This window comes from Aspergillus lucknowensis (genome assembly GCF_044049455.1).
Source record: "Aspergillus lucknowensis strain CBS 449.75 chromosome Unknown BJX67scaffold_31, whole genome shotgun sequence".
Lineage (NCBI taxonomy): Eukaryota > Fungi > Ascomycota > Eurotiomycetes > Eurotiales > Aspergillaceae > Aspergillus > Aspergillus lucknowensis.
In genome coordinates, this window is record NW_027263575.1 from 152,796 (window position 1) to 173,248 (window position 20,453).

The following is a 20,453-nucleotide window of genomic DNA, read 5'->3' on the forward strand; positions in this document are numbered from 1 at the left end:
GACGGAAATTCTGATGCCAAGACTCGCCGCTTTTCCCGCTCAGGAAGAGCGAAGCGGAGCAACCAAGGAAGAATTCCCGCGGAGGACCAAGAGCAACAATTGATATTCTTCCAAGTTGTACCCAGCCAGTACGCTTTTCCTGGGTAAATTTCCCAAGCGGGACAATGGCTCAATTCTTGGGGCGAGGCGTACGGCCTCTCACCTGGACGAGAGCATTTCCTCGCCGAACGCGACAAGGCGCGTCATTGCGTCGGGGAGCACAGGCAAGATATGTCCAGATTCGTTCGACGCCCGCAGAGCGACCAGCAACTGTCAATGGAGGTCATTTGCCTCTTGTCGATACTCCTAGCTCTGCAGAGTCTGCCGGTACGTGGTCTTCTTCCGAATCTGGAAGTTCTTCTCTAACCCAATTGAACGTAGATGCGCGGTTTGACGTCGTTGGAGCACCTTACTCGTTACTGTCGGTTTCCCTCTCGGCCTCACAGAATCTATATACGCGGCGGGGGACATTAGTAGGATTGAGCGGGAAAGCGGACAATGTATGCTGGCCATAACTTCTTTTTCTTTGTGACCTTGCCACTGGTTTGACTGACAGCCCCGGGAATTCAGGTGATCTCTACTTTGAGCGTCCTTGAGCCTTTTCGCCGAGCCCCCGTAGGGGTACCATTTCTATATCAAAAAGTGCAGCTGCTTCCTCGGCTCTAGGGTATCAGGAACTCTGCTGATTCTTGACAGATCTCCTCCGTCAGCCCAGTCACTGCACTCATCTCCACTCGATCTCCCGTTACCACTTTTGCCATCGTTCATCTCAATGGGTCAGTGGATTGGATGGTGGCTCAAAGGCGGGCTTTACTGGCATGGACCGGTCGATCGATGACTATCCAGCCGAGGATAAACACAAACTTGGTTAGTGATCGCCGTTTACAGTGGTTAAATGTGGTTGGGCTAATTCGAGCAGAGCTTGGTACATTGGGGAAGTTCTGAGGTCACTGGAAGAGGATTATTAGCTCTTGTTGGAAGCGGCCAATTGTACTCGGTTGAGCTGAAGGCAGGTGAGCAGTACATTGCTCACCCGAGGTATGTTTGACATGAGTTGTCTGCGGTATAGCATTTCTAATGTTCATTAGTAACGTGGTGGCCTACTCGATGGGCCCTAACCCTCCTCGCCCTTACCGGTTCAAGTCAACGACCCTGAAATTTCAGGTCCCCGGTCTCAAGAGCCTTCCTAATTTTCTTCAGAACACGAAATTCATCCAAGCTATGTCGGACACAGACACGTGGAAAACGGCCATGAAGATCTTCCATAGACTTCGTACTTGGTGTCGAATGACCATCTGGGGAGACCGGCTATTCCTTCAATTCGACGGTCCCTCGACTCTTCTTTTACAATCTCGCGGGGCTCGAATTAACGAGGTCCTGACGGCCCACGAAGTCAATGAATTTGCTAGCGCTCCCCGTGGGATAACTATCCTTCCTGCAGGAAAGCATCAAGCTCCCACCTCCACTATGGCAAAAGTATCAGGCTTGAGGACGGTCGAAGAGATTGAAAATGAGCTTCACGGCGTCGGTCAGAATATTGCCGTCCTAACGAAGGAAGGGAATGTGATATTTGAGAAGCCAGGGCAAGCGAGCTAATCTAAGGTTTGGTTCATTAATACCCTATATGCATGCATTAAATCACCATTGTATTATAGACATTTTATACAAGCCCTACAGTGGCATGATCATTCATTTTTTGTTTTTTTATTTTGTTCATTTGCTTCGCGGATTCTTTTTGGCCATTTCTTCCCTTGCGATGATGTTCCCCATTCCGTGAACTCACAGTCAACATACCTCTAGGGCTGGAGTTTTTCCAGCTGCACTACAGGCGGACTCGGGAAAAGACTTCTCTGGATTTCGCGCTTACTGTCTGGTTGACTTGAGTTTGTTTTCTCGAAGAGCTGTTTGTGTCAAGAATCCAACCCTTGCTTGGATACCAGGGCTCGGCCTCAAATCCTATTTTGTCACGAGGAATGTCGTACCCCAGCAACAAGTGAAGGCCGAAAAAAATCGCCGACTTCGCTCTTCGTGGTGCGAATAATGGAAATTCTACGCCTGCCCTGGCTCTTCCACCTAGTTCGGCCCCCAGTACCAAGTCCTTGAAGGCTTTGATGTCGACGGTTTTCCCTCCTCATACAGTTGGCGACCGGGCCAGCATGCACAGTCGGTTGAGGAGTGACGACGCAATTGCAGCCGTGAACAACTCGACCAATGCACTTCGCCATACGCCAAACATCTCTGTTGATATACAACCATATGAGGACGAAAGGCCGGAAGAGCAACGTGACTCCCACACCATTACAGCAGCCATTACCCATGACGCCATAAATGGCGATGAAGAGAAGCTTGAAATCAAGACTGAGTCTCGCGAGGCACCAACACCAAGTGCCTCTCCACCGGATGCTCCGCCAGATGGAGGGCACCGAGCATGGGGCACTGTTGTCGGTGCCTTCTGCGGCATGTTCGTCAGCTTCGGCTGGATCTGCTGTGAGTTCGTTTGGCGCTCTAACGCGCTGCGGTTTGGTTGACGGTTGGGCTTAGGTATCGGCGTTTTCATTGATTACTACAAGTCCCACCAGCTAAAGGACGTCGACACGAGTACAGTCACATGGATTACTTCGTTAGAGTATTTTCTGATGTTCTTTGGGGTTTGCATATTCGATCCGTTGTACTTTCCAGCATGCTGACGTTTCCTAAATTAGGGCCCTTTTGTGGGGGTGCTCTTCGATAATTTTGGTCCTCGATGGATTCTTCTAGCGGGCTCGTTCTTTCACATCTTTGGCCTAATGATGGTCTCCGTCTCCTCGAAATACTACCAGTTCCTTCTCGCACAAGGAATCTGTAGCCCCATTGGTACAAGCGCTCTCTTCCATGTCAGCTTGAACTCTGTCAGCACCTGGTTTCGGCATCGCCGCGCCCTAGCGCTCGGCGTCACAGCCTCTGGTTCTGGCTTTGGTGGCATCGTCTTCCCGATCATGGTTACGCGGATCATATCGATTCTTGACTTCCGGTGGGCCATGCGCATCTGCGCATTCACGAGCTTCTTTCTCCTACTCATCACCAACACCACCGTCCGCTCATACCTACGGCACCAGAGAAAGGAACCATTGTGCCACCCGCTCGATTTCCTCCGTCCCCTCCGCGAGATCCCGTTCATCCTTACCTGCGCTGGGACCTTCTTCTTATACTGGGGCCTTTTCCTCCCCTTCGCGTTTATACCCACTCAGGCCCAGCGGTACGGCATGCCAACGTATCTCGCCTCGTACCTACTCCCCATCCTTAACGCGGGAAGGTCCGTCCGTCCTCAGTCCCTAACTCCCCCAAATTTTCCACGAGCACCATAGATTCGATCCTAACAATACTCTCTCTTACACAGCATCTTCGGTCGAATCCTCCCCTCCTACATTGCTGACCACATAGGGCGGTTCAACACGATGATCCTCACCTCTCTGGTTTCTATAATTTTCGTCCTCGCCCTGTGGCTTCCCTCCCGCACGAACGCAACCGCAATAGCATTCGCGGTCTTATACGGTTTTAGTAGCGGCTCTGCCGTTTCGCTGGCCCCCGCTCTGATAGCGCAGATCTCGGAGATCCGAGAAATCGGCGTGCGTAGCGGGACGTACTTTGGTATTGTGGCTTTTGCGGCGTTGACGGGGACCCCTATTGCCGGGGCGCTTTTGCCGGAGCCATTGAGCGATAGTTACTTGGGGCTTGAGTTATTTTGTGGGGCGGCGATGGGCGTAGGGCTTATTTTGTATATCTTTGCGAGGGTTGTTGTTCCTCAGGGCGGGTGGGGGCTTCGTACCAGGGTGTAACGTCTGTGATGACTCTCTTTCGCAACTGTGGATTACAAGACAGGAGATTCTCGCTCCCCAGAAAATGCAATGGACGGATTCAGACAAAACCCCGTATGGTAGGCCCAGATCATGCATACTATATTGACTATGACTGGTATCGGCACTACAACGCCCTCGCGTCAACAATGCAAATGCGCAGATGTACAAAAAGCAATACACCCTTCACCAAGCAGAACAGCGCGACATATGGAGGAATCCAAGCAAAGGCAAAAAACAACCCCAAGTGACTTCAAATGCTTAATGCAATGCATCTTCGGGGCTCCAATAATGCAAAAAATGCAATGATAGGGAATGAGCTGTCTATACCAAAACGCCATGCCGCATGCTCTGGACACTCTTGACACCAACGCCTTTCAATTGGCTCAGTTCTGCGAGGCTGCTAATCCGGAATTGCGTCTCTGTTTCGCAGTTTCCGAGGTTTTGGTCCATCTCACAAAGGCACTCGACGATCGCCTCTGCTTTCTTAACACCGACGCCTTTCAAGAGCTTGATTTGGCTCACGTCACGGGAGTTAATGATGGAAAGTAGGTGAATTGTTCGCGGTGACGGGGTTGTTGAGCTGTTATCCCCCGCAGAGCCCAAGCTGATATCATGGTTCATGGTTTGTTTAGTCTTTGTGCGCTTCTTACGCTGCGAACAGGTCATTCCTTCAGGGTCCTCGTCTGAGCTTGCCGTCTCGAAGTCCTTGTAGTCTGCGTCGAGAGTTTCAGGCGGTCGTTTGACACCTTTTCTCGAAGGTAGTGAGAGCATACAGCACAGGCCCGTTTTGGTCTCTAAGGCTGGGATCCTCATACGAGATCCACCCTGGATGCGCATTTTTAGAGTAGCGATCTTCGCTGCCAACTTCTCGTTTTGTGGAAAGAAAGGGAGAGCAAGCTCGAACATCTTGAGAGCTGAGGTGTCCTCCCCGCGTGATTGGTGCTGCTTTGCCATGAGGAGGTACGACAGTCCCTCAGCTCTTGCGTCTCCGGAGCCCTCTATCCGTTTCTCTAAATGGTCAAGACGTCGTTGAACTTGCTCATTCAGCTCGCAGACTTGCGATTGCCTTGATTTCTCGCTAACGGCTCGGACGGCCAGTATCTCTTCCACCTTCTTTTCCACAATTTCTTCGATTTTGGTAGAAACGTCCTCTTGGTGTTTTTGATTGGGATTCACAGGCTGCCCGACTCGGCTAGATTTCGAAGAGCGCGCTCCGAGTGGATCAGAACCTAGGGACGATCGGTTGGGCGCCTCGGGCTTCTTAAACATGGCTGAATTCCTCTTATCTGAATACACATGGAACGCTTTCACTGGTTTGGCGTCACAGGATTTCGCAGGATCCTTATTGGAAGCAGCAAGGTTGAGATTAACCGACGATGTTAGTGGTCGGAGAGGCTGCCGCATGGAACTCGCGGCTGAGGAGCGTGGCACAGGCCTCGGCGGTCCTTTAAAGATATGCTCGTTCTCCACTTCTCGCAGTTCAATCTTCTTGGTGCGATTGGCAAAATTCAGGGAGCTGATTGTGTCCAGGTGGTAAGACCTGACCGGGGCAAGGTTCAGAATCATCACGGTCAGCCCATTGTTTTGGCCTAACGATAGGATTCTTGTCATCTTGGACTCCCTGTATGGTATTCTTTGATGTTTTTTGGTAATCGCTTCCACGCACTGGGCCAAAACGAAGAGACTTTTGTTGATACTGGCCGATTCCACCATCCGCTCCTTGTCATTATCAGTCCGGCGGTTGTCCTCCGAACCAGCCAGGTCGATAGCTGACGCAGTGCTAATACACGTTTTATCTCCGGTGGTGATCGCGACCTTGACGCAGAGGATAGCATGAGACCGTGACGAATGTGCGTTTAGCTGTCAGGTGGTCAGCCGACTTACAACATTGTAGCATGGTGATATCTTAGAGGGCAAACCTTGGTAGCAGAGGTAGACCTGTTGATATTCGCGTGGTCATACAGGATTTCGAACTCTTTCAAAGAACAGCATGGCTTTTCCGTCAAGCCGACAACAACAGTCTTCCCACCGTTGTCCCTGAGCGGAAGTCCTGCTATCGTCCTCTTGTCTGAGGGCTCAAACAAATCGAAAACCTTGTCATTGTATATCTCATAGTAGCTTAAGCAGACGTTGACTGAAGTTTGCCCTCCGCTATCCTTTTCAATCTTTCGGCTTCTTCTATATATGGCACTCAGGAGGCGGGGAATTACGCCTCTCTCAGCGAGACTTTTACCGCCTCGCATTGTGTGGGTTTTCCCCGTCCCGGTGACTCCGTAGGCAAAAAGAGTAACGTCGAAGCCGTTGAAAAGATGTTTGATCGTCGGTGACACTACCAATCCGGTCAGTATACCATCCATCCCAAATCAGACTGCACAGAACGTACCCTCCGCCTCAAAGAGCTCCTGCTGAGACACTTCCGCATCGTAGACCGCATTGAATTGAAAAGAATACTCTTCGTTCTCATTCTTCGGGTTCGGAATTCGTACGAGAGTATCCCTATCCCGTAGCGCAGTCAGCCTCGGTGTGTTTTGGGAGCTTTTCCTCTCCGCCTTCCCCTGCTTAGAGCCGGTGTGAAGGATAACATCCACATCTCTTTCTGATCTCAATAGCGGCCTCACCCGAGCAACGACCCGTACACTCATTGTGGAGCTGCGATACGCTCAAGCTTCCAGTTTATAGAGGTAGCGACGGAGGCTGGATGTGGTGCAAGTCCCTTATGCTTCTCTGATCCAAATCCTGGCGCAATCTATTATCCTGGCATTGGTATGATGAACCGCGAGCAAAGAAATAAAAGATCTGGTGTTCGATAGTCACACGATGATTGCAGCGCCGCAAATCTGGAAGACAGAAACGAAACGCTGGAAGAGTCCGATAATTGCTCAAATGCAAGAGAAACTGCAAATGGGAAAAAGTGCAGGAAAGAAAAGTGCAAGAACACCCGAAAAAAGATAGAAGTCGGAAGAGCAGAGAGCAAATGTCGACACTGAATTCTTGAGTGAGAGGAGCGTTCACCTGTGGATGGTGTGGGCGGTTGCGGCAGGCGTTGGCACGGCAACCTTTCTGAGCAGCTCACTGGTTCTGAAGTTCTTGCTTGAAGGTCTCTACCTGGGTGTTCGCTACCCCTGGTTTTCAAATTTTCTAGAGGTTAGCTAGCCATTTAACAGTGCTGGCAAAGGAAGAGTGGTGGATTTATTTTCGATTAATGTCCTTGTTCAAGATCCGACATGTCAGCTCTACCGGGCGTGTTCTGCTGAGAGACCGCACCAAGGCAAGGGTCTTCAAGCCAGAACGGCGTGTCATACGACATGGGGAAATGATGGCATCGTCGATATGGGATTCAAGATGGCCGTAGGCCACTGATTCTCGAGGTTTTCCGTAGCTTGACTGCGATGGCTCCAAGCGCCTCCGAACAGCTAACAGCACGCCTGAAATGGCCAGATAAGCAAGAGGTTTGTTACTCTGGTTGGAGCTCAGAATGACGTCCAGTCACATCTGTAAGAGTAAATCTTGGAGAATTTATCAATCTACTAGTAGGCTTCAAGGCCGCTCGACGTACATCTTGCCGGAGGAGCAAGTCGGACAAGCTGCGGGGCAATCTGATTGGCGCAGGCGCAAAGGCCACCGTAACCACGACCAGGGCCCGCACAGACTTGACCTCAACCTGCGTCTCTCATCGCTCGACCCCGAATTGATCTTCCCAGCTCCCACAATCCCCTCCTCCGCTGGCTCTCTCTGTCTGCTGTCGCTCACGCCCCTCCTTATTCGCTATCCTGATTGCGTTTCAAGTTTCATGCACCTGTCTGTCTGTCTCAATTGTGAGTCTGCAGTTGTATTCCCTCTTGCCATTATCGAAACAATTGACCTCCCCGACAGCGCGAGCCTGTGCGAGTTTCCCCAACCGGCTTCCTTCCCATCGTCCAAAGCCGCCGCCGAACGAGATAGATCGATACAAAGCTTACCCGCTTGAGGGACAAACGAACCCCTGATGGCATCTCCACAAGGGGACTACCCTCCCCAGGAAGGGTACGCCCAGCAGCCCACCGGTTATGGAGCCGAGCAGCCCGGGGGAGCTGCCCCGCCGCCTGCGCCGGGCCATGCCGGAGGGAAGAAGAAGCGGGCATACGCTGGGGAGGCTTTTGAGTTTGGTTCTGGCGCCAATTCTGCTTTGGGGGCGCAGCTACCTGCCGGTGGTAGCTATGGAGCATACCCTCCTCAACCCCAACAACAGCCTGTATACGGGGCGGATCCGTCCCAGGTAGCTCAAGGGTATGCTCCGCCAGCTGCCCCAGGCGTTGCACAGATGACCCAGCAGTTCGGAGCTATGGGAGTCACGGATCCCCACCTCATACCACCCCAAGTAGCTCCTCAAGCTCCGCAAGTCCCGCGACCAGTTCCCCTCAACCAGCTGTACCCTACAGATTTGCTCACTCAGCCATTCAATGTTGCTGAACTAGACTACCCCCCACCCCCCATCGTCTTGCCTCCTGGGGTATGTACTCCATGAAGCTGCCCCGGATACGGGATGATTCCACTAACCTTTCTCTTAGACCAGCGTTTACCCCTCTCCTTATGCTAACTGCCCATCAAAATTCGTGCGGTCGACGCTGAATGCTGTTCCCACAACTCACTCGCTGTTGAAGAAGTCAAAGCTGCCGTTCGCTCTTGTGATCCAGCCCTACACTGCCCTCCATGATGCCGAAGATCCAATCCCCGTGATTCCAGACCAAGTCATCTCACGTTGCCGGCGCTGTCGATCCTATATCAATCCCTTCGTGACCTTCCTCGACCATGGACATCGCTGGCGCTGTAACCTGTGCAACCTGACCAACGATGTGCCACAAGCGTTTGATTGGGACACCACTCTTCAAAAACCGGCGGATAGGGCGTTGAGGCCCGACCTCAATCACGCGGTGGTGGAATTCGTCGCTCCTCAGGAATACATGGTCCGCCCCCCCCAGCCGCTTGTTTATCTTTTCCTGATTGATGTGAGCTATGCGTCGGTCACCAACGGCCTTCTGGCGACGAGCGCTCGATGCATCAAGGAAAGCCTGGACCGGATCCCCAATGCAGACCGACGAACAAGACTTGGGTTTATCGCCGTTGACTCGAGCCTCCACTACTTCAGCATTCCCCGAGACGGCTCTGAGGTCTCTGACCCTCATATGCTTGTTGTCAGTGATCTCGATGAGCCTTTCCTTCCGATTCCTGGAGACCTTCTAGTGACCTTGAGTGAGTGCCGGGAAAACATTGAGGTCTTCCTAGACAAGCTGCAGGAGATGTTCCAGAACACTCAGAACAACGGCTGCGCAATGGGCTCTGCCTTGCGTGCTGGATATAAGCTTATCTCACCTGTAGGAGGAAAGATGACTGTTCTTACTTCGTCTCTACCTAATGTCGGTCACGGTGCTTTGAGCATGAGAGAAGATAAGAAGGTTCTGGGAACAAGCAAGGAGAGCAGCCTGCTGCAGACCGCGAACAGCTTCTACAAGAGTTTTGCCGTCGAGTGCTCAAAAGCACAGGTGTCGGTGGATATGTTCCTCTTCTCCTCTCAGTACCAAGATGTCGCCTCCCTCAGTAACCTGCCCAGGTACACTGGCGGGCAGACATACTTCTACCCCGGTTGGAATGCTGCCCGTGGTGAGGATGCTATCAAATTTGCGCGCGAATTCTCCGATTACCTGTCGTCGGAGATCGGTCTTGAGGCCGTACTCCGTGTGCGTGCGACGACGGGACTGCGCATGAGCACCTTCTACGGCAACTTCTTCAATCGCAGCTCCGACCTTTGCGCATTCCCGGCGTTCCCACGCGATCAGGCATACGTCGTTGAAGTCGCGATCGATGAGACCGTCACCAAGCCGGTTGTCTTTCTGCAGACTGCAGTCCTCCACACGACCTGCAACGGCGAGCGCAGGATTCGTGTTCTAACTCTGGCATTGCCCACCACCCAGAACCTTGCGGATATTTATGCATCAGCAGATCAGCAAGCTATCGCTACTTTCTTCAGCCACAAGGCCGTTGAACGCACGCTTGGAAGCGGCCTCGAGCAAGCACGAGAAGCCCTCCAGGCGAAAGCCGTGGAATTACTCTCAACCTATCGAAAAGAACTCGCAGGTGGAAGCGTCGGTGGCGGTGGTCTTCAATTTCCTGCGAATCTGAGAGGTCTCCCTGTGCTTTTCCTTGCGATGATCAAGAATGTGAGTTACTCTCTTTGCCTCTTAAGCTAAAATACGTTGGCTGACATATAAAACCACAGCTTGGCCTACGAAAATCCGCGCAAATACCGACCGATATGAGATCTGCGGCTCTTTGCCTGCTGTCCACCCTTCCCCTTCCTCTTCTCATCCAATACATTTACCCGAAAATGTATTCCCTTCATGATATGCCCGACAATGCTGGGCTGCCCGACGAGCAAACCGGCGAGATCGTCCTCCCTCCGACTCTCAATTTGTCATCTGAGCGGATAGTCCCATATGGTCTCTACTTGATTGATGATGGTCAGACCCAATTTTTGTGGGTTGGCCGTGATGCGGTGCCGCAGCTCATCCTTGATGTCTTTGGGTTTGACGATAGGTCCCAACTTCGGGTGGGCAAACAAACTCTCCCAGAGCTTGATAACGATTTCAACGGACGTGTTCGGGCTGTGATCGAGAAGAGCCGAGACCATCGGTCAAAGGGGGCTGGTAGCATTGTGGTCCCACACCTGTATCTGGTCAAGGAGGACGGGGAGCCCGGGCTCCGTTTGTGGGCACAGACAATGTTGGTGGAAGACAGAGCCGACCAAGGTGTAAGCCTTGTGCAATGGATGGGCTCACTGCGGGAAAAGGTTTGAGACCCTTTCTCTTGGTTCGTTTCTTTGATAATTTCTGCCGTCACCATAACCTGCGAAATCGTACTTGAAAGGCGAGACTGACAAGATCGAACCGCGACAGGTCGTCCAGTAATGATAGCTTCTACAAGATTTTGGTCGATTATATGGGATATACAACAATAAACGTGGGATCATGATTCTTCATTTTCTATCGCAGTCAAGCTAGCGCGTAATAATTTTTGAGGGTTTGTAGTCGAGGCACCACTTTGCTTTTGACTCGTCGATTTACCTCGCCGAGTCGCGGACAAAAATCCTTCGGAGAGGAGAATGAATGGCAATGAATTCTTCCTCTGAAGTCAACTTGCGTGTGCAGATCATGCGGCGTCAACTTTCGATTACAGCTTTGGCGGTCGAAAAGAAACAAATCAAGGCTAGGGGGAGACCATCGTCACAGAACAGACTGGGACGGAAGCGGATGTGATTTGATGTGGATGGTAATGTGTGATGGAATTTGACGCTGTGATCATATTGAGCGGCAGCAGTAGCGCCAGTTTCAAGGCCGGCACTGGCCACTAGCACTGCCCCTCCAACTCTGTTCCTTCTTTTGGGTCTCTGACCAGCGAAATCGTGTGAGTGTGGGCCTGTTGAAACACTGGTCAGTCTGGTCAGTCTGGTCAGTCTGGTCAGTCTGCTTAATCTGGCCCATCTGGATTGGGGTTGTGGTTCCTGACCCAGAGTTACCAAATTGACAGTCTTCTTCCTGCCCCTCTCCAGCTTGACAACCAAGGTTCGTCCTCTGATCTCCATCTCTTCACAAGTTCGCATCCCAAGTCAACCAGCAGACCCTCTCATTATTTACCTATCGCGCCCTGTCCGCTTCCCCTCGTTTCCGCTCGCCAGCCCACCCAACCACTTTGGTCGATCGGCGTCTGGGCTGCAGTTTATTAACCTCTCCTCCTTTTGTGGTTGCTTTACACTGCGACTCCATCTCTGCTGCTGCTGTTTCTTGGTTCTCCGAGCCCTCCGCGCTGGGATAACCAAGCTCTTCTCTTCCTCAAAAAGACTCTCAGCTCTGCGTGTTTTGGCCTTCGCTTCTCGGAGAACTCACGAAGCCAACACCATCACGAGCAAGTAAAAATAGAAACGAGCTGTGAAACATTGGCCCAACAACTGACAGGCTACAACCCACTGGTGAGCTCCTCCTTTCCATCACACCATTTGAGCTGCTTCCCTTGACGCACATCGCATTCCTTGAGCTGGTTTTCTTGTTCTTTTTGGATGGTGCATTGACGTCGTCGACTCCCGAGCAGGAGGTCTGTATTGTCCACGAGCCCCTCAATATCGTCGTTTCCCTTACTCTGCTCTTGCCGGATTGTCCGCAAATCGACTCCGCTCTTCTTCTTTTCCCTTCTCTGATCATTGCATCGCCCTTCCGACCCTCAGCAGACACCCATCGACGCGAGGCGATAACAGCCGGCACGGACCATACCCCGCATTCGCTTCTCGTCCCGCCCTCCATCACCCGCAGATCAAGATTACATTGTCGGCAGCTCCAGTTTGCCTCCTCTGAAGCTATCGACCAGGAATTTGTGTGTAAGCGTAATTCCATATTTTGCTACTGCGGTGCTATATTACGTTGGTGTGCGGCCGTGGTGTGTACCTGCATTGCATGCGCGTCGATTACCGACCTAGATGCATTGATCTCTAGGCATATCATACTGCTGTCCCTTTTCCCGCCCGTGTTATGCTACTCAGTAGAATTGCATTATTGCTCATCGCTATCATCCCTCTATGTCAGAACTGATACTCATCTAGTTCGGAATTAGCGAATATGGTGCAGCAAGCGCCTCCGCAGGGAGCTTCCAGGAAGATCTCTTTCAACGTCTCCGACCAGTACGAGATTCAAGATGTCATTGGGGAGGGCGCCTACGGTGTTGTCTGCTCTGCCATCCACAAGCCATCTGGACAGAAAGTAGCTATCAAGAAGATTACCCCATTTGACCATTCGATGTTTTGCTTGCGGACACTGCGAGAAATGAAACTCCTCCGGTACTTCAACCACGAGAACATCATCTCTATCTTGGATATCCAAAGACCTCGAAACTATGAAAGCTTCAACGAAGTCTATCTGATTCAGGTGTGTATTTCCGTAAAATCCATCGCGATGGAAGAAACTGACTGACTGATAATAGGAATTGATGGAGACAGACATGCATCGTGTTATCCGTACGCAGGATCTATCAGATGACCACTGCCAGTATTTCATCTACCAAACCCTGCGTGCACTGAAAGCTATGCACTCCGCAAACGTCCTCCATCGTGATCTAAAGCCGTCGAACCTTCTCCTTAACGCGAATTGCGACCTGAAAGTCTGCGACTTCGGTCTAGCCCGATCCGCTGCGTCTACCGATGACAACTCAGGCTTCATGACGGAATACGTGGCGACACGCTGGTACCGTGCCCCCGAGATCATGTTGACCTTCAAGGAATACACAAAGGCGATCGATGTTTGGAGTGTGGGCTGCATCCTGGCAGAGATGCTCAGCGGCAAGCCACTGTTCCCCGGGAAAGACTGTTCGTCTACACCAACAACTCTTTCGAATTGAAACTCACATAGAGACTAACTTGTATACATAGATCACCATCAGTTGACGCTAATTCTGGACGTACTTGGAACACCTACTATGGAAGATTATTATGGAATCAAATCCCGACGGGCTCGGGAGTATATCCGTTCCCTCCCGTTCAAGAAGAAGATTCCGTTCAAGGCTTTGTTTCCCAAGAGCAACGACCTGGCGTTGGATCTGCTGGAGAGACTTCTCGCGTTCAACCCGACAAAGCGAATCACCGTTGAGGAGGCCTTGCGTCATCCGTACCTCGAGCCCTACCATGATCCCGATGATGAACCGACAGCGCCTCCAATTCCAGAAGGGTTTTTTGATTTTGATAAGAACAAGGATGCTCTAAGCAAGGAGCAGTTGAAGAGTTAGTCAATAACTTTCTATTGCGATTCTTTCGCTAACCTCGAATAGTTCTGATCTACGAGGAGATTATGCGGTAGAGACCAGCGTACTTGAGAATGAGGTTGGGTGGAGATCGAGAACTGCGCAGCGGCAATTGAGTTTGCCCACATATATCATATTGCATAGAGATGTCTGGGGTAGTTGTACCTATCTTCGCGAATTAATGCAGCTCCATCGTTCTTGTTCATATCCCTTTCGTTCGGAAATCGGCCATTAACCCGGTATTCAATGGTTGTATTATTCTATATATTGTCCCGCACCACCCCACAACTCCACAAGTATAAAACACAGACTGGGTATACCGCAGCACGCTCAATGCACAGAATCTAAGCACCTCAATACGAATCTCGATTCAAAGACCTCATGAACTCCCCTATCCCGTCCCCAACCCCCTCAGGCGACGGCTTCGCCGCGCAAACCTCCGGTCGAAATCCACACTCCTTGACCAAATGATCCCTCGTCGTCGGTCCAATCGTCGCAACGAACACCCTCCTCCCGCCCCTTCCCTGTTTCTCGACTTCGCGCCTCAAAACCCTAACCATGGCATCACACCCCGTGGGCGAAAACACGACAACCCACACCACCCCATGAGAATATTGTTGAAGAGTCGTCTCAAAATCACCCTCGAACCCCTCCACCACACCAGTCTCGTACACAACGACCTCCTCAACGCCTATCCTTCTTGGCTCCGGCGTGGACTCGCCCATGAGGGTTTTCGGTATGATATCCCGCCTCGTTTCGCCGACGAGGAAGAGGAGGGGTGGTTTCCTTCGTGCGTTCCCGGGCCCTCCAAATCCCTCGTCTTCTTCTTGGTTTTCGTCGTTGTCGGAAATATTACCCGGGGGAAAAAGACCGTTATAATGGTCCAGGATAAACCCGGCAAGATTCTCTCCGTTCCCCGTCTCGGCGCCGTGGATTGTCGCGTGCGGGAGGTATTTGTCCCGTAATGAGGTTAGGGAGCGGGCTGTTGCGGGGCCGACGGTGTAGAGGGGGAGTAAGTGGGATGCCTTTTCTGTGAGAGGTTCTATATATCAATTTTTCGTCTGTTAGTGATACTTCTCAAATTCCGGAAGTATGCACGTGCGGGGGGAGGGAAGGGGGGGAAACGCACGCTCAACACCCTTCAGCGTGTCCGCAAACGCCTCGATGGCGCGCTGTGAGGTGAATATTATACCGCCATATTGTCTCCCCGGGCTTGGATTCAGGCGTCCGGATTCGAAAAGCGCTTTTACCTGTGATAGGTTTTCATGGTGGAAATTGTGCAAGAGGACGGGGATGAAGGTTGGGTTGTAGCTGCGAGTGCGGAAGAACTTGTCATAGCCGTCGTGAGGGGAGGATTTTGTTTTGAGAAGGATGACTGGGGTGCTACTTTCCGCTGTCATTTTCGGGATCGTTACTCAACATAAAAGGCTGCTTTCGGTGGAACGTGTTCTGTGTAGCTGTCCTGTCTGATGAGGGGCTCGGATTACTGCGGAGCGGACTGGCCCCGCTGGATGATGTTGTCGGCGGAGGGGCACATAGCGGTATACACTGCGCTTGGTACGGCGTTTGAGCTACGCATACATTTTAAACAAACGGAAACAATGCATCTAGTACGGTTATGTACACTAAAGAAACAGACTACTGGTCGTCGAGAACATGGACATACTTCTTCTCCTCAGCTCGCTCGCGCTCGGTAGCTGGGGGCAAGTCGTAGTAGGATGAGCTCCGGTAGCCTTTCTATGCGGCGGTTAGATCTCGGTCGAAGCCACCGTAGCAACGAGAACTTACCAAGTAGTGGAAAGTGAGGTTTGACAGCTCATCGGGCTCGATTCCAAGATCCTTGAACGTTTTTGCCGTCTCGTCAATCTCCTGGTCAATGAATTCCCGCTCAACCTCGTCGGCACTCAAGGTGGGCCACCAGAGGTACTTGTTCAGAAGGTGAGCCGCGGGCTTGAGGATACGCTTAGGGACGTTGACGTGACGACGGCGCTTGACAATTTCACGGTCAACCAATTCAGCAATCTCGGCGGGAGAGTAGTTCTTCGGACCGTAGAGCTCATAGGTTTGGCCAGCAGTGGTATCATCGTGCAACATGCGCTCAAGGGCGGCACCGACGTTGATCACCTATTAATAAGAATAAGCCACCTGGACCTGGGCAGTTAATGACGTGACTTACGTGAACGGGCCATGAGCGTTGCTGGAGATGGTTGGAAGTGAACAGATTGGTCGCGCTGGCAAGCTTGTGAAGGAGCCTGTCCTCGAAGCCGAACATGGGAGCCGGTCGAACAATCGTAGTCTCGGGGTATATCGAGCGTGCGACTTCCTCACCCCACCCCTGTAACACATCAGCTATCAAATCCAGGAACCTTACGGTGTAAGCCGACCTTCGTGGCAAAGTATTCGGAGGGAGAGTTCTTGTTAGCATTGTAGGAAGAGACGTGAATAAATCGGTCAACGTCGTACTTAGCGACTGCGTCGGCGATGCGCTCAGTACCGTCGACATGTACATCAGTGTACGAGAAGTTTCTGGACCACCATCAGCAGCAGAGCCTTAGTATGGAAATTTCATCTGCCAACGAACTTGGTAGGGTATTCGCGGCCAACAAGGTTGTAGACGACATCGGAGTGCCGGACACTCTCTTCGATTGACTGGGTGTTGCGCAGGTCGTATTCCTAATAGTAATCGTATTAGTGGGCAGCTATCGTTCCGTGGCTCTGGGGGCTGTTACCATAAAAATGACCCTTCCAAGATCACCTGTAACCTTAAGATGCCGCTTCGTCATTTCCTCTCGGTAGGGAATGACCACCGTGCATCCCTGTGTGGCTAAGAAGCTGTCAATTGATTGATCCTTCGGAATTCCGATTGCTAGGCGTACCGAGCTTGTTGACAATATAACGACCCAAAAATCCGGTCGCACCAAAGACGGTTGCCGTGTGCCCTAATTACGGTTTGTATCAGTATCAGTTGTTCGTGGCGGCAGGCGGAAAGACTAGCTGAAGTACCTCCGAGAGATGACCTGAGCCAGCGCGTTAGCACTAATCTATTGCACACGGAAGCCATTGAACAGTTACCGTCCACCCTGAACCTTCAGAATCGGCTTTCCGGTCCGAGTAATTGTGACATCCTGGAGATTCCGGCGTTGTACCTGGAATCGGACTCGGGGGGTGGGGACGACGGCCCTAGACCCCAGGGTGGAATTGACGACCCGACACTTCTGCATGGTCTCTAGTAAAGTTGTTAGCTAGGTAGGAATACCAATTTGAATCTGCCGAGGGTGCATACAACAGCAAGTGGGCGCTGGGAGAAGGGGGCGTGGAGCTCGACAACAGGTCTTTGGTGAGGTCGAAACTTGTTCATCACCATGAGCAGTGCGTGTCACGGGATCCATGCGCTAGCCCGTATTAGGACAGAAAGCTTGAAGACGGGACTCCCGAGAATGAAGGGTAGACAACCATGCTTCTATATTTGTAACATGGCTATGGAACCTGACTTCGGGGTACCCGGGAATAATTCATCGCATTGCCCTCCAGCAGCTTATAACTTGGGGAGGTTTTATCGTCCGTCTCGTGTATGACTATTTCCGAGTCCTGGTTGGTTGATGGCGCCAAGAATAACAACTTCTGCCTGAGGCCAACATCGTAGCTTGTGGCGTAACGTGCTGTTGAAGGTAAAAAGGCACTGAGTTCAGCAGGCTGACTTGAATTACCTAGACACTTATTGCATACATTTACTAGAATCATATCTAAATATGCGACTTGTTGGAGATCCCCAGGCTTCACGGGTCGGGGCACAACGCGGTCAAGTAGAACGGAGGTGGATTCGATTGATCCTTCAGAGAGTTTAGAGGTAGCTAACCGGATCATAAACTTGTATATCTGCTAGGTATACTCTGCGAGTGGCCGAAAATTGACTCATATCTGCTTTGCTGCAGTAGCTTGGCGCCAGATATTGTGGTGGGCTCTCTGTAGAAGTGTCCGAGAACTCTCCGACAACGAGATTGGCGGGAACCGAGAAGTTATAAAGGGTAGTAGCTCATCCCTTCTCATCCCTACTCTTTCCTTGTCCGTCAACTTCCTTGATTCCGAATACCGGGTAATACCGCCACTATTTCGCAACGATGACAAACGACTTCACCGAGAAAAACCGTCAAGTCTTTGAGTAAGTTCTCTGCAACGTGATATCATAGAATGCATGACTCACAGAGTTGCAGCAAGCAGGCTCGTACCTATCAGTCTGAATTTTCAAAGGCTGTGGAGACGTTGGTCAACGTTGTACAGGGCAAGCGAACCTGGATCAGTGATACATGGACCGACACCGACGCAGGGAAAGGTATGGATGTTAGGATGCTGGAGTATGCCTGCGGCCCTGGACATATTTCCTTGGTGAGTGGCTTGACCCACCGATCCAAAACACCGGCCATGAATCTACATGCTAACCAGTGCAGACCTTGGCGCCCTTTGTTAGCCAAGTCATTGGCATGGACATCTCAGACGGCATGATTGACGAATTCAACAAAAATGTCCGCGAAGCGGGCCGTTCCGGTACTATGGTCGGAGTCAAGTCTAATCTCCTCGCGGAGACAATGCCGGCCGAAGTCTCGGGGCCCGAGTTCTTTGATTTCGATCTTGTCGTTGTCAGTATGGCCCTTCATCACTTTGAATACCCTGAGCGGGCTTTGAGTCGCCTTGGCAAGAGACTGAAAAAGGGAGGAGTGATGATGGCCATGGATCTAGTTCCGGAGCACCACCATGACCACCGACTGCAACAGATGGGCGAAGTTGTCGAGACGATCTCGAAGCACGGGTTCTCGGCTGAGGAGATGCAGAAGATGTACGAGGATGCAGGCACCGGGATTGAATTCAAGTATCAGGTCATCGAGGAGCCCCTGGAGTTCACTAAGAATGGAAAGACATTCCATAAGACCATTTTCATAGCTCGAGGCGAGAGAGGACGCATTTGATGGAAAGAACGTGAAGCTGTACCGGATTGTTTGTGAGATAGCAAGTTAGTCTCTCTGAGATTGGATGTCGGATATCATTATCATTGCTTTTGAAAAACGAGTAGAATCCGCAAAGCAACGACCTGTTTTGGGTGAAATAAAACAGAGGATGCGAAGAGGGCATCTGGGGTCGAAAAGCGCTACGGCGGCGCAGAGACACCGTTTGAGCTTCCATCATTCATCAGCACTGGCAGATCGGACCCCCAGCCGGCATCTTGCCAGAACATCTTCCATCAGTGCGTCAAATCTTCCTCTCTCTTCTATCTTTCCCTAGATTACCCTCCTTTCTTCCCCTCTGGAGTATTCTCTCGTGCCGTCAACATGGAGAACCAGAAGATCTCCGATTTCCTCGCGGACCAGCTGCAACAAGCTCCGGAGCAGTCCCAGGCTGCGTTCCTGAGCTTTGAGGACTACTGGGAGCGAAAATTATGGCATCAGTTGACCAACGCCTTGGTCGATTTCTTCCGACTACCAGAAAGCGCTCCCCAACGGTTACCGATATTCAAGGTCTTCGTCCTCAGCTTCGCCGATAAGATCAATCAGCTCCAGCTCGTCTCTTTGGGGTTGATGGCATCAACGGAATGTGCAGGTGTGTTGATCCGTTGGGCTATCTTCTTGTATAGGCTTCACTAACGGCTATTGACCGTACTAGATGATGAAGAACGACTCTCCTTTCTCACATCACTCGCCGACAAGGTCAACAAGCCCGACTCACAAGAGGCTTATATCTACGCTCTCGCGGAAGTCGCCAATGTAAAACAACGGCTACAAAACTTGGATGGAGCGCAGAAGGATCTAGAGGCATGCCAAAAGGTGCTGGATTCATTCGACTCTGTCGAGACAGTTGTGCATGCCTCTTTCTACAAGGTCAACGCCGACTACTTCCACGTATGTTCGACTTGCCCCTCATTATTTCGGAAACTGAACTAACGAGTGCAACAGTCCAAACAAGAATTCGCTTCTTTCTACAAAAACGCCCTCCTCTACCTCGCCTGCATCAACCTCGAGGAGCTCTCCCAAACCGAGCGCGTCAGCCGTGCGTACAACCTCAGTGTCGCCGCCCTGGTCTCAGACTCGATCTACAATTTTGGGGAACTCCTTTTGCACCCGATCCTGGATTCTCTCACCGAAACATCACATAACTGGCTCCGCGATCTCCTATTCGCCTTCAACCGCGGTGACTTGACTGCTTATGATGTTCTTGCGGGCAATATTTCCAAGAACAAGTTGCTCGAGCAGCACCGCTTCTTCCTATACCAGAAGATTTCCCTCTCCGCCCTGACAGAGATGGTCTTCCGTCGCCCGCCACATGACCGCAATCTGACGTTTGCGGCGATCTCCCACGAAACGAAAGTGAAGCCAGAAGAGATCGAGCATCTAGTGATGAAGGCGCTCTCGTTGGGCCTGCTGAAGGGCGCTATTGACCAAGTTGCGCAGGTCGCTCAGATTACGTGGGTGCAGCCCAAGGTACTGGATATGAAGCAAATCGAAGGCATGCGGAATAGGCTGAAGGATTGGGATGCAGGCGTCAACCAGTTGGGGCACTGGATTGAGGGTGTAGGGAAGGATGTGTGGGCTGCATAACGGAGTCTTCCTATCTACCTAATAATTACTCATGCAGCTTCTCACAAAAAGGCTTTCATGCATACATGTACGAGTGTACTAGAGTTCGCAATTGAAACGTATCATGTGTCCTTGTAAAGTGACAACTAGATCCTCTTGAATTAGCCTAAATTATGGTGAGGCATAATGTGAGCGCTGTGTA

The 20,453-nt window shown here is 51.4% G+C and overlaps 9 protein-coding genes across 9 annotated transcripts; 6 read left to right on the forward strand and 3 right to left on the reverse strand.

Moving 5' to 3' along the window:
• The first annotated feature begins 43 nt into the window (after nucleotides 1–43).
• BJX67DRAFT_176885 (AIM24 family protein) lies at nucleotides 44–1,903 on the forward strand. Its single transcript, XM_071025146.1, has 6 exons — nucleotides 44–366; nucleotides 421–539; nucleotides 610–681; nucleotides 736–906; nucleotides 959–1,077; nucleotides 1,128–1,903. The coding sequence occupies exons 1-6, from the start codon at nucleotides 165–167 to the stop codon at nucleotides 1,633–1,635; spliced, it is 1,191 nt and encodes a 396-aa protein (XP_070884498.1). The 5' UTR covers nucleotides 44–164; the 3' UTR covers nucleotides 1,636–1,903.
• A 292-nt stretch (nucleotides 1,904–2,195) lies between these two features.
• Nucleotides 2,196–3,854, forward strand: BJX67DRAFT_373153 (MCT family MFS transporter; the record flags this gene model as incomplete). The annotated part of the gene is made up of 4 exons (XM_071031353.1): nucleotides 2,196–2,526; nucleotides 2,581–2,687; nucleotides 2,742–3,331; nucleotides 3,416–3,854. 4 exons carry the CDS (start codon nucleotides 2,196–2,198, stop codon nucleotides 3,852–3,854), a joined length of 1,467 nt encoding a protein of 488 aa, XP_070884499.1.
• Nucleotides 3,855–4,159: 305 nt separating this feature from the next.
• On the reverse strand, nucleotides 4,160–6,933 carry BJX67DRAFT_177379 (kinesin family protein). Its single transcript, XM_071025148.1, has 3 exons — nucleotides 6,259–6,933; nucleotides 5,795–6,204; nucleotides 4,160–5,735 (listed from the first exon to the last, which is right to left on the reverse strand). Exons 1-3 carry the CDS (start codon nucleotides 6,515–6,517, stop codon nucleotides 4,197–4,199), a joined length of 2,208 nt encoding a protein of 735 aa, XP_070884500.1. The 5' UTR covers nucleotides 6,518–6,933; the 3' UTR covers nucleotides 4,160–4,196.
• Nucleotides 6,934–7,860: 927 nt separating this feature from the next.
• Nucleotides 7,861–10,704, forward strand: BJX67DRAFT_373155 (COPII subunit SEC24; the record flags this gene model as incomplete). The annotated part of the gene is made up of 3 exons (XM_071031354.1): nucleotides 7,861–8,364; nucleotides 8,423–10,069; nucleotides 10,129–10,704. 3 exons carry the CDS (start codon nucleotides 7,861–7,863, stop codon nucleotides 10,702–10,704), a joined length of 2,727 nt encoding a protein of 908 aa, XP_070884501.1.
• A 417-nt stretch (nucleotides 10,705–11,121) lies between these two features.
• Nucleotides 11,122–12,398, reverse strand: BJX67DRAFT_177423 (uncharacterized protein). Its single transcript, XM_071025149.1, has 3 exons — nucleotides 11,925–12,398; nucleotides 11,792–11,861; nucleotides 11,122–11,736 (listed from the first exon to the last, which is right to left on the reverse strand). Exons 1-3 carry the CDS (start codon nucleotides 12,290–12,292, stop codon nucleotides 11,539–11,541), a joined length of 636 nt encoding a protein of 211 aa, XP_070884502.1. The 5' UTR covers nucleotides 12,293–12,398; the 3' UTR covers nucleotides 11,122–11,538.
• Nucleotides 12,399–12,514: 116 nt separating this feature from the next.
• Nucleotides 12,515–13,744, forward strand: BJX67DRAFT_373156 (mitogen-activated protein kinase; the record flags this gene model as incomplete). Its single annotated transcript, XM_071031355.1, has 4 exons — nucleotides 12,515–12,820; nucleotides 12,876–13,257; nucleotides 13,321–13,668; nucleotides 13,716–13,744. 4 exons carry the CDS (start codon nucleotides 12,515–12,517, stop codon nucleotides 13,742–13,744), a joined length of 1,065 nt encoding a protein of 354 aa, XP_070884503.1.
• Nucleotides 13,745–14,041: 297 nt separating this feature from the next.
• On the reverse strand, nucleotides 14,042–16,909 carry BJX67DRAFT_373157 (uncharacterized protein; the record flags this gene model as incomplete). The annotated part of the gene is made up of 10 exons (XM_071031356.1): nucleotides 14,042–14,730; nucleotides 14,818–15,081; nucleotides 15,355–15,421; nucleotides 15,477–15,812; nucleotides 15,865–16,023; nucleotides 16,073–16,214; nucleotides 16,270–16,361; nucleotides 16,418–16,512; nucleotides 16,565–16,627; nucleotides 16,768–16,909. 10 exons carry the CDS (start codon nucleotides 16,907–16,909, stop codon nucleotides 14,042–14,044), a joined length of 2,049 nt encoding a protein of 682 aa, XP_070884504.1.
• Nucleotides 16,910–17,320: 411 nt separating this feature from the next.
• BJX67DRAFT_358236 (class I SAM-dependent methyltransferase) lies at nucleotides 17,321–18,774 on the forward strand. Its single transcript, XM_071029556.1, has 3 exons — nucleotides 17,321–17,847; nucleotides 17,900–18,071; nucleotides 18,134–18,774. The coding sequence occupies exons 1-3, from the start codon at nucleotides 17,807–17,809 to the stop codon at nucleotides 18,647–18,649; spliced, it is 729 nt and encodes a 242-aa protein (XP_070884505.1). The 5' UTR covers nucleotides 17,321–17,806; the 3' UTR covers nucleotides 18,650–18,774.
• Nucleotides 18,775–18,864: 90 nt separating this feature from the next.
• Nucleotides 18,865–20,384, forward strand: BJX67DRAFT_358240 (proteasome regulatory particle lid subunit RPN9). The gene is made up of 3 exons (XM_071029557.1): nucleotides 18,865–19,277; nucleotides 19,341–19,576; nucleotides 19,631–20,384. The coding sequence occupies exons 1-3, from the start codon at nucleotides 19,010–19,012 to the stop codon at nucleotides 20,270–20,272; spliced, it is 1,146 nt and encodes a 381-aa protein (XP_070884506.1). The 5' UTR covers nucleotides 18,865–19,009; the 3' UTR covers nucleotides 20,273–20,384.
• The last annotated feature ends 69 nt before the right edge of the window (nucleotides 20,385–20,453 follow it).

Bases quoted from the DNA above. Each gene is read 5' to 3' on its own strand.
- BJX67DRAFT_176885 (XM_071025146.1), top strand. From the start codon at position 165: ATGGCTCAATTCTTGGGGCGAGGCGTACGGCCTCTCACCTGGACGAGA. The intron at 682-735 runs GTGCAGCTGCTT...GATTCTTGACAG, and splicing joins TACCATTTCTATATCAAAAA to ATCTCCTCCGTCAGCCCAGT. The intron at 907-958 runs GTTAGTGATCGC...TAATTCGAGCAG, and splicing joins CGAGGATAAACACAAACTTG to AGCTTGGTACATTGGGGAAG.
- BJX67DRAFT_177379 (XM_071025148.1), bottom strand. From the start codon at position 6,517: ATGAGTGTACGGGTCGTTGCTCGGGTGAGGCCGCTATTGAGATCAGAA. The intron at 6,205-6,258 runs GTACGTTCTGTG...CCGGATTGGTAG, and splicing joins GGAGCTCTTTGAGGCGGAGG to TGTCACCGACGATCAAACAT. The intron at 5,736-5,794 runs GTTTGCCCTCTA...ACCACCTGACAG, and splicing joins GGTCTACCTCTGCTACCAAG to CTAAACGCACATTCGTCACG.
- BJX67DRAFT_177423 (XM_071025149.1), bottom strand. From the start codon at position 12,292: ATGGAATTACGCTTACACACAAATTCCTGGTCGATAGCTTCAGAGGAG. The intron at 11,862-11,924 runs GTGCGTCAAGGG...AGTGGGTTGTAG, and splicing joins ACCAGCTCAAGGAATGCGAT to CCTGTCAGTTGTTGGGCCAA. The intron at 11,737-11,791 runs GTGAGTTCTCCG...AGTCTTTTTGAG, and splicing joins CTCGTGATGGTGTTGGCTTC to GAAGAGAAGAGCTTGGTTAT.
- BJX67DRAFT_358236 (XM_071029556.1), top strand. From the start codon at position 17,807: ATGACAAACGACTTCACCGAGAAAAACCGTCAAGTCTTTGA. The intron at 17,848-17,899 runs GTAAGTTCTCTG...ACAGAGTTGCAG, and splicing joins AAAAACCGTCAAGTCTTTGA to CAAGCAGGCTCGTACCTATC. The intron at 18,072-18,133 runs GTGAGTGGCTTG...TAACCAGTGCAG, and splicing joins GCCCTGGACATATTTCCTTG to ACCTTGGCGCCCTTTGTTAG.
- BJX67DRAFT_358240 (XM_071029557.1), top strand. From the start codon at position 19,010: ATGGAGAACCAGAAGATCTCCGATTTCCTCGCGGACCAGCTGCAACAA. The intron at 19,278-19,340 runs GTGTGTTGATCC...TGACCGTACTAG, and splicing joins GGCATCAACGGAATGTGCAG to ATGATGAAGAACGACTCTCC. The intron at 19,577-19,630 runs GTATGTTCGACT...CGAGTGCAACAG, and splicing joins TCAACGCCGACTACTTCCAC to TCCAAACAAGAATTCGCTTC.